Source organism: Glossina fuscipes, unplaced genomic scaffold (genome assembly GCF_014805625.2).
Source record: "Glossina fuscipes isolate IAEA_lab_2018 unplaced genomic scaffold, Yale_Gfus_2 0, whole genome shotgun sequence".
Lineage (NCBI taxonomy): Eukaryota > Metazoa > Arthropoda > Insecta > Diptera > Glossinidae > Glossina > Glossina fuscipes.
Genome location: NW_023998414.1, coordinates 43819296 through 43829358, shown reverse-complemented (window position 1 = coordinate 43829358; position 10063 = coordinate 43819296). Strand labels below are relative to the sequence as shown.

Sequence of the window (10063 nt, the reverse complement as noted above, 5' to 3'; positions counted from 1 at the left end):
CAAAAAAAAAAAAAAAAAAAACAAAATTCTTTGAGAGACACGACAAAGAAAATGAATTTTCCAATAAAAGTGAAAAATATATATATACGATAGAATATTATTAAAATATCTTTTATTAAAGGAAAAAAATTCAAGGAAAATCGCCTATATCCTCTTTTTGCCAGCAGAGTACTTGTTGTGCGTAGGAACTGTAGCAGTCTTGTTATACCCTACACCATTTGTGGTACGAGATATATTAAGTTAGTGCGGACGTATGTAACATCCAGTAGGACTTAATTCCCACCTTTTATGATACCGATCGATTCAAAATCATTTTGTAAATCGTTCTAAGTCCATCTGTCCGTATGTCCATGTATTCTTACGCTCAAGCTGCAGGTCGCAATTTTTGAAATACTTTGATGGCATTCCGTACGCTGACATACGCTGGCGCAAGTACGAAGGCTATTGGCTCTCCCCCGTATAACGCCGTATTCTTAAAAGTTGTTATATGGAAAAAAATTGCAATTTTCAAAATATCTCGACAAAAGTGATTAAGCAGTATTACATCTTCATTCTAAATTGGTGTGAAAACTACCGGTTGGGCAATTTTTTGAGCCCTCTCTCTTTAGCTTTATATGGTAGCTTTATATGGTAAAAACCTCAAATTTCCAATATTTTATAGTGAACATTGGAGAAGTTTACCTTACCGAATTTGGACCACGCATATAAGGATCCTCATGAAACGTGACCCCTTATATGGTGAAAAAGCTTAACTGCTAATCTTTTTGTGATCAAAATTTGCTCATGATAGAAATTAAATAAAAAAAATTACGTGGACCTAATTTGAACCACTAGAATCTATTGTTCCTCCCCCTCCGTATAAGATATCTCATGATATCTTAATAATTCATAGGAGCGTTCAGCAAAGAAATTTAACGGTAGCGAATTTGAATCACGTAAAGCTATATTTGGTTGTGCACCCTTATTTACATAGGCGCTATCATGAAAGACAAACTCTTAATCGGACAGAAAATATAATCTTCCAATATGAGAGCCTTCATGAAAATAATGTGTACTTTTTGGTGTATTATTACCAAAATGAGCGAATAAGTGTACTAATAAGCTATGTGATGTGGGGTATGTAATGCTCGGCGTCGCCCGAACATAATGTTCTTACTTAAAATTGTCGATTTACAGCGCACACAATAATGAGTTAAATAACGCAATAAACTCTCTTTTTAAAAAAAAAAAAAAAACTCGAGGGTTCCAATCAAAATCCAGGCCTTCTTTCATTCCTTTATGCTCTATAACATATAAAAAGTTCCAGTTAAAAAATGAACTCATCTAATTAAAATAAGTAAGAAAAGTTTTTGGTTAATATAATAGATTGTTTTCGTAAAATTTTATTAGATAAAAACACACACACAAAACCACAATTAAAATAATGATCGTCGATAAAATGAAGCCATGGAATGTTTTTAGTATTTACAGTTTTATCCATTTGAATATAGATGTTGAAAGAGTGAAGAGGAGGGTGCTTCCTCCAGGCAACTCCAACACTGTTATTATTGTTTTTTCTTCGATTTTGAGTTTAATTGGACCAAGCCTATGAGGAATATAACTTATATGTCGAGATGATAGATGATAGAATGTGATGATTGCTTGCAGAAGATATATATGTATATTTTTAAGATAACACAAAAACAAAAAACAAGTCATTATATGTTAAAACCAATATGTTAAGTGTAACAGTAAATTTAAACTTTGGCTGAAGAAACAATGTTATCGAGAGGATATTGATTAAACGTAAAAATGAGGAATAGTAAGAAATTGCCATAAGTTAAATAGACATTCGGAAGATTCGCTTCCCTAACCAAGCGAATTAGTTCCTCTTTAAAGAGATCGAAGAGGCCATTATATAAATTTAAAATGCTCAAAGCACTTCTAATACTTCATCGAACCTGTGACATCTGAGATGAGATGTTCGCAAATATCATTTGCTATAGCCCGGATCATTTTTAAATACAGTGTATAAGTGTGGCCATCGTGAGTCTCCAAAGTATTTTCATCTCCCAGGAATTAAAGTGTGTTGCTGGGATTTACTTTATAGAAGAGGATAGAGATTAATTTTAGCACGAGCAATTTCTTTAAATTCATCGCTTAGTTATTGAAAGATGTGTTTATGAATTACCCGTATTGCTACATGGGGAGAGTGTTTAATGAACAAAATTGAGCCGTTTTTATATGAAAGATTTGCAAGATGTAGTATGTGCAAATTCGAGGTTAGACCGGAATAATGCTCTGTAATTTCTCGGAAGGCAAACTTGACTGATTGTTAGTCGTGAGTTTGATGATATTTCATCCAGTCTTTGATAGTTTTTGAAGGCTATCAATTCTACCAAGAAATCGAAAAGATTTCACCTAATTATTTTTAGTTTCTTTGATAAAGAGCCTAATTTTGCGTTTAGTGTCTTTGGCAAAAAAAATTGTATTTGTTTTACTCGACTAAAAATATAAACTAAGATCGGCATACGTGTCGAAAAAAAGGTTAGCTTATATCGAGAGATTATTCACAGCTATTGAAAAGGATGAGTAAGCGGACAATGTTAAAAAATCGTCAGCATATTGAAAAATATGAGTTTTGTCGTCGTGAAGGTCATGCAATCTAAAGTAGTCCAATAAAGCCTAGATACAGTAGCGAAAATTGAGCATTCTTTTACTAAAAAGTGTATTTATGGATTAAGGATCAAAAAATATATTTCATAAGAAATAAAAACTTATATTAAATAACAACTCAACTACTTTTTTTTTAACTTTAAATGAAGTTATAAGCAAAAAATATATCTTAATCCCATAAAAAACACCAAGAAGGTCTACATACAGTACCGCTGAAATGTTCGAAAATGAACATTTTTACTTAACATTACCTAATTTTTGTATTTGTTTCTCGTTAGCTCGCTTAAATGCTACTGACCTAGAGAGAAAGAGAGAGAAGCATTTTTTATTTGCAGATCGATTTCACTGTGCCTCATTCTTTTCAGAAAAGCTTCCTACACTCGATTAATTAATAAAATTACTATTGCTTATCATTTCTTTACTTTATTATTATTATAATTTTTGTAAATTTCCTTCAATTTAAAACATAGAAAATTAAATCTCATGTGAGCTTGTAAATTGCACCATAGAAAAAGAAAAACGTATTTCAGAAGTTTATGATAAAAATGATGAAAATGAGTAATAATAATATCTAATGTAAGGGAATACGGAGTTAAAAGAAAAGGAAAAATAACCAAAAGCATAAATCGCCTTTATTAATCTCTCCAAGATTCTAGATCTTTGGAACTGTTTGTCGCATTCTCTTTAGCGCCCGGAGCTGCGTCCAAATATTTGCGCTGTATATCTCCATATGTCTTAAAAAAGAAATGATCTACAGATTGTGATACCTTTCCAAGCCATTCGAACCATATTTCTTCGGTTAGGTCCGTAGGCCCAACGTACATTTGATTACGAGGTGTTGAAAAGACTAAACAACGCAATTGTTCCACAATAGTCGAAAGTGATTCATGATAACATGTAGCCTCCTCAGATTTAATTTCAGGTAATAAAAAAACATTGACCGCCCTTTCAACATCCGATGATCGTGCTTTCCTTTGTTTCGATAATAAAGTCCGTCCATCTTGTTGTATATAATCCATGCTTTGTCCCCGATAGATGCGCAATTGCGAATCTCTGAACAGAGACTTAAGAATGTTCTCAAGAATTGTTGTATTAGCTTGAGCAAAATCCAAGCGTTTAGCATGGTTCTTTACAAACAACACATTGGGAAAGTAGTTGTGTAAAAATGGTTTAACGTCTTGAGATGGTTTCATTAATTCCGCGAAACGTAACAAATTCAAAAAATTTAAATTAAAATAATCATCCATTACCACGATAAGAAGATGGCAAGCTGATAGCAAAGTGATAATATTAGTTAAATCATCCAATTCATTGTTGGTCATGTCTTTTTTGTAAGCATTAGATAATACCGGAGGAGTATCTAACAATATCAAACGGTCTGGGGTAATAAACATATGAGTTGACTCAGTACGTGAGCGAGCCGAACACTTATTCAGTTTTAACTTGGTAGGAAAGACACTGTCTTCCTCCACAAATACTTTACGATAATAATTGAAATCGGGCTGCTCATTGGCTAATAAATTGAGAATAGTAGATTTCCCCACACCTTGAGTGCCTATCACACCCACTACCATAAAATCGCTATTATTTTTCATTAGTAATTTTTTAGCCGAATCTATAATCAAACCAACAGAGGAAATGACTGTAGCAGGGCGAGTCATTTGCGGTACAGGTTCAACAACTTGTGCTTGTTGAGAGGCATCGTTATTACTGTTATTAGTTTGGTCTCGGATAGTATTCGGACTCATGGCCGGACTTTGTGCATTTTTGGTAAAAATTATGGTTTTCTGTGGCACTTGTACAGTAACGGGATTCATCAGCTCGGTATTGACAGTTGATCCACGGGAATCATTTTCTGTTTTAAGTTCATTTTTAGTTTTCAACAAAATTTTAGGTTGTATATTCAATTCTTTAAACGTTGCTGCCAATGCTGAAGAACGTTTTTCTTCCTGAAATTCAAAATCAATGAGAGACGTATGCTCTTAAATTATAAATATTATGCACCTTTGATTTTCTATAACGTCTTCTCTTTTCAGACATTGTAATTTATATTAGTCTTTTTGAAATATAATTAGTAGCAAAATTTTTTTTTATTTAAATTTTTAAGTGAAGTGCTATTCGTGTTATCCAACAAAAGCTAAAAGTTATTATTCCAATCGACTTGGATCCGTCTTCTTGCATTAATTTACTTCTAAATTTTGATTGCTTTCTTGTTAATATGAAAATATAAGTTGAAACAGCTGATTATTCTCTTCATCTTATTTTTGCATTTATTCTCGTTAGTCTTTAATGATTAATTTTGGACATATAAGCCACAAATCTATTGGCTTATTCCATCTCCACTCACCAACCAAGAAAAAAATAAAAATAATGGTTAATTTAAAATGCCACCATAAAATACAAAGAAGTAATAAAATAAATATAAAATAATAATTATATACCAAAACTAACCCTAATTTTATTAACGCTCAAACAAAGAACTTTGTGTTCACATTGACCCTTTTACACATCACAGCGAATTTTTCACTGTTAATTTGCTAAAAAAAAGAAGAAGAGGAGTGAAGTTTATATTTGGAATTACTTTCAATCACTTTTTGATTTACATGTGATTTCACATATTTTGTAAAAGTTGGAATTTACTTTTTAAGCTCGTTTGGTGAGAGATGCCTTTAATAGTAATGTGTGGTTTGCCAGCAAGTGGCAAAACTAGACGCTGCCGGGAATTACAACATTACTTTGAGTCGAGGGAAAAACTTGTCTATGTTCTCAGTGAAAACAGAGCCGTACCAAAAGCCGGTTTTCGTAAAAATGACCACTTTATCGATTCACAAAAGGAGAAATTAATACGTAGCGATTTGAAATCCGAAGTGCTGCGATTTCTAGATAAAACATGCGTAGTAATATTAGATGCAGGCAATTATATTAAAGGTAAGGAACAGCTTAAATTCTTGAAGGGAAGTTATAACTCATCTATTTTGGGAATAGGTTACCGTTATGAATTATTTTGCGCAACAAAAGCCGCCCGTAGCACACAGTGTTGCGTGTTTTGTGGCATACAGAAGGAGCAAGCCTGGGAATTTAATTTACAAAGAAATGGCAAAGAGACGACAGAAGTTGAAAAAATGGAAAATGATTCGATACAAGACAATTCCAATATACCTTATATTAAGGACACCTTTGAAGGATTGTGTATGCGTTTTGAAGAACCTCATAGCAATTGCCGCTGGGATAATCCTTTGTTTGTAAATTTTCCCGAAGACAAACTAGACTTCGATAACATTTTTGCAGCTTTATTTGAATCAAAACCTTTACCACCAAACCAATCAACACAAAATGTAAGCATGCTTGCTTAAGAATATATATAAAATCTTCATTATAACGATATTTTTTTTGTACTCAGCCACCTTTAAGCTCCACGAATTATTTATTCGAATTGGATCGTCTGACGCAAGAGATAGTTAGAGACATTTTGTTAGCTCGAAAGGTAGGTATCTTGGGTGCAATCACAGTGAATCAAAGTCAAACAAAAGTCGATATACCGACAAATGTTAACGCTATACAACTTAATCGGCTAAGAAGGCAATTCCTCAACTACACAAAGCTACATCAGAATACCACAGGCTCTTTGGAGAAAACGCCGCAAGTTTTTGTACAGTTTCTTAACGCTAACTGTAAAGATTAAAACATTTTTTTTTTAATTTTCATCACGTTCTTTTATCTTAAACAAAATTATAAAATAAAAGGAATCCAATCCAAAATTGTTTATCTTCGTCGTCTATTTACGCATGAAATTAGTTAATATTATATGAAAACGTTTGTGTACATTTTATTTGTCGCTATTGTCTTCATCTTCACTATTACTTTTGACTTTAGCATTCATTATAGCCGTTTATATCACAACGCTCATCCCTGATTTCAGCGGAAGACTGCATTCCGTCAACCGCTGCTTCAATAGTATTAGTCAACGGTTTCCGACAAATCCAAAATAGACTTTCGTATTCACTTTTTAACATTGATTGGGGATTTTGAGCGTATTTGGTGCGTATGCCAGATTTTGACGTTAGGACTTCAAACCCAATGCAGCTAATTATGTGTAGAATGTCTTCATAGGTGGGCTCAATACTCTGTTCGTTTGGTACGTCACTGAAATGATAAAGCAGAGGTCCCAAATTTACCCATATACCCCCCGGCATCAAAATGTTGTATATAGTCTCGATGAAATCTACGACATTGTTGGCACAGTCTATAAAAAAACATGTAGCCACGCAATGGAAACAACTTGGAGCTTTGTACACCTAAAATGCAGGTAATGAAACAGGGCGTACCGATTGGAAAGTAAATTTTGACAGACCTCGAGAAAATCGCCAGCTACAATTGAAAGAAGGCCTGTGGGCTTGTTCTTATCAGGGCACACGTCAGGAAAGCGTACAGCTGCCACTTGATCGGCTCTATGCAAGTTGTTAACGTTCTGATGCACCCAAGGATATAAAGTATGCATGTTCTCTTCCTTGCAGCAATTAAGAACAAAATTCGAAGCAAGTAACATGAAGTAAGAAAACTCATTCCCCTCGCACTCGTAACCGCGACACGCCAACTCATAAGTTAAACGTCCCAAACCAGAACCCGGAACTAAAATCTTGATCTCGTTAATTTTTCTGAAATTTTTGAAATTTCTGTAAGATTTTAATAAAGTTATGCGTACCACAATTCTCACTTACAAGTCCTTGGGATTGTAATAATGCTCAATAGCATCTATGATTGGCTTATACGATTGTTCACGTTCTTCAGCTCCTTCCATACTCCAATCTCGAGCAATGGCTTTCAATGTCGATTGGGCCTTTAAAATTTGAAAAGGTTCAACATGCTCATCAGACTGATTTTGATTGTTTGTTGTTTAATATTGATTTGTTTTGGTGAGAATTAACAGAACCATTACAAGAGGAAACAAAGTGGCCGGTTTCCCATTATACAACAGAAAAGTAGGAGTATCGTTAAACACAGAACATCAGCTACCAGTACAACTTTAAAAACTAATATTGAAAAGTGAAGTGTTTAACAAAATACTTACGTGCTCCATGTCCTGATGTCTAATTTTAGTTGCATGACCGTCCAAATCTTTTTGGGTAATCTCAGGGCCGGCATTACCTCCACCTAACAATAAATTGTCTCTCAACATTTTTTTGATAACCATTTGATTTTTGTCAATGCAATCACGAACTACATTTAGGTGATGACGATATTTAACAAGCATGTCTTGATGGCGTTTAGGCAGACTATTCAAATAATTGGTGGTCTTATTGACACGATTTAACAAGTGTGTTCTAAAGAAAATAAAAAAATTTTTAATATAGCGAACGTAGCTTCTCTCAACTTACCGATAATATCTTAAAGCAGCTATAATTTTCTGCAAATTCTGTCTTTCTTCTTCTGCTACTTCAGGATTTAACATCGCAGAGTCAGATGTCATCCCATGAAGTTCATTCAAAGATGTGCTAGGCATATCACACATCTTCCTAAAGCAATTGGTTAAATGAACACGTTTTTCTTGCGATCTCCTTTTCTTTTATTGTGATAACAAAATAAAGCGAGAGCTTTTTCGTGGTTGTTTTTGCCCTCGAAATGATAAATCAAACTACTTAATCAAATATTTTTATATTTTAACTCAATTTACGCATAATCGAAAAAAAAACACTATACTATTTCGCTATAGTTAAATACTGTTTTCGTTTAATACATAAATACAAATTAGAATTAAATTTTGATAAACAAAATGTGAGGAAAAGAAAAACGAAAGCGTTAAATGATAAAATGTGATAAAACAACAACCAAACTTCAAAAAGTCTGCTTTCTTTCACTACTGCTCAAATTGAAATTTGTGAAAACAAAAAGCAAAGTGCCAAAAAAAACAACCCTGACCGCCTAAGGAACGTGAATATAATCATTTATAAAATATGGAACAAATTTTTATAATGAAACATATAAGTAGATGGCAAAAATATGTGATTAAAACCTCAATTTTAATTTTTGCAGCACACCCACAAAGGAAGTATTAACACTATTTTTTTTTTAGTTCATGATTTAAACTATGAAGAACTAGCAACAACTTCATCCATACAAATAGCAATAGCAATGTTAAGTAGAACACGATGCTTGCATTACGCGTGGTGCGTGGTTCACGAACTGTCAAAATGAAATTGGTGGGAAGAATTCAAATTTAGATGAACATAGTAAACTGACACAATAAGAAAAATTGACAAACCATATGTTTTTGCATGCATACAAACAAATACGACAAAAATAGGAAAAAAACGCAGAATGACGGTCATAGTCATTTTTAAAGTTATTTGTCTAATTTATATTTATTTCAGCATTTGGTAACGTGGGTGCCTATTGTGCTATCACTTAAGAGTTTTTAATCCGAAAATGAAAATGACGCTTCATTGTGTCAACCTTGCGCTGTGCGTGTACGTAAGTTTTTAGAAAACTTTTAAATTTCTGTTCCCGTTTTCTTTGACAGACAAAACAGGGATATATTTGCGAAATAACAAATAATATATATCATGTTTGAGCTACAATATAAATTTATGGCGATTACTTCCAAATTAGTATATTGGTATCTCTTTCTATAAGGAAAAAAGTGTTGTTGTAGCAACGCAAGTAAGCTGATTTGGTATTACGCAAACAAAACAATATGCGCGAGTATTCTAATTTAACCTAAACATCTTTCCATTAGCCAATTGTTGCCATTAGGTTAAGACCGATAGAAGATTACCTTACATTCCCACCTATTGAGCTTTCATGCACTTAACATAATAAAAGCTGTCTTTGCCTGTGGCGGCATCTTATTTTAATCGTAAAAGTAAACGAAAATTAAAGAGCTCGCAACGCTATGTCTTAGTAGACACTTTTTTGTTATGGCTGGTTAATTTTTTTATCATTTAAGATTACTTGTGTAAGAAAATGGTTTAATGCGGTTTTTGGTAAAATTTTTGCTCACTGGGTTTCGGTTGCTTTGCGTATGGTTCGCCTAAGTATATATTTTGCACTGAAAGAAGCTTATAAGTGTGAACTGTGTAAGCAAACTATCATAAACCAATCGAGCATCTTATGCGACGGGTGTGATATGACAAAAGTTGAAGTGTTTGGGTCGGTATCCTTGTCCTATGTATATAACACATTTCGTATGGTGGTCTACTTGGAAACATCTATCTTGAATACTAAATTTGAAGAAATGTGTTCTAAATTTGTTGGCTGTACCTTATAAAGAATGGTGACCGTGGCCTTATTAAACGGTCTGTTGTCAATGAGTTACAGATGAAGATAGTCGCCCGCAATAATTCGATTAAAAAAGTTGAATCGAACACCGCTAATCGAACGCTGCTAAATGTCTGAATATGGTTTGTATTTA

The 10063-nt window shown here is 33.4% G+C and overlaps 3 protein-coding genes across 5 annotated transcripts; 1 reads left to right on the top strand and 2 right to left on the bottom strand.

Moving 5' to 3' along the window:
- Positions 1-3247: 3247 nt before the first annotated feature.
- On the bottom strand, positions 3248-5018 carry LOC119640191 (protein SMG9). Of its 2 annotated transcripts, XM_038038040.1 has the most exons (3): positions 4660-5018; positions 3423-4604; positions 3248-3352 (listed from the first exon to the last, which is right to left on the bottom strand). In XM_038038040.1, the coding sequence occupies exons 1-3, from the start codon at positions 4693-4695 to the stop codon at positions 3308-3310; spliced, it is 1263 nt and encodes a 420-aa protein (XP_037893968.1). In that variant the 5' UTR covers positions 4696-5018; the 3' UTR covers positions 3248-3307. The 2 variants fall into 2 exon arrangements, with proteins under 2 accessions (XP_037893968.1, XP_037893962.1); XM_038038034.1 differs by having other exon boundaries at positions 3248-4604.
- Positions 5019-5044: 26 nt separating this feature from the next.
- On the top strand, positions 5045-6360 carry LOC119640213 (protein KTI12 homolog). Its single transcript, XM_038038076.1, has 3 exons — positions 5045-5583; positions 5641-5990; positions 6056-6360. The coding sequence occupies exons 1-3, from the start codon at positions 5319-5321 to the stop codon at positions 6335-6337; spliced, it is 897 nt and encodes a 298-aa protein (XP_037894004.1). The 5' UTR covers positions 5045-5318; the 3' UTR covers positions 6338-6360.
- Positions 6361-6506: 146 nt separating this feature from the next.
- On the bottom strand, positions 6507-8467 carry LOC119640206 (carnosine N-methyltransferase). 2 transcript variants are annotated; one of them, XM_038038050.1, is made up of 5 exons: positions 8031-8467; positions 7724-7976; positions 7374-7528; positions 7007-7310; positions 6507-6950 (listed from the first exon to the last, which is right to left on the bottom strand). In XM_038038050.1, exons 1-5 carry the CDS (start codon positions 8162-8164, stop codon positions 6525-6527), a joined length of 1272 nt encoding a protein of 423 aa, XP_037893978.1. In that variant the 5' UTR covers positions 8165-8467; the 3' UTR covers positions 6507-6524. The 2 variants fall into 2 exon arrangements, with proteins under 2 accessions (XP_037893978.1, XP_037893989.1); XM_038038061.1 differs by having other exon boundaries at positions 7374-7492.
- Between the last annotated feature and the right edge of the window lie 1596 nt (positions 8468-10063).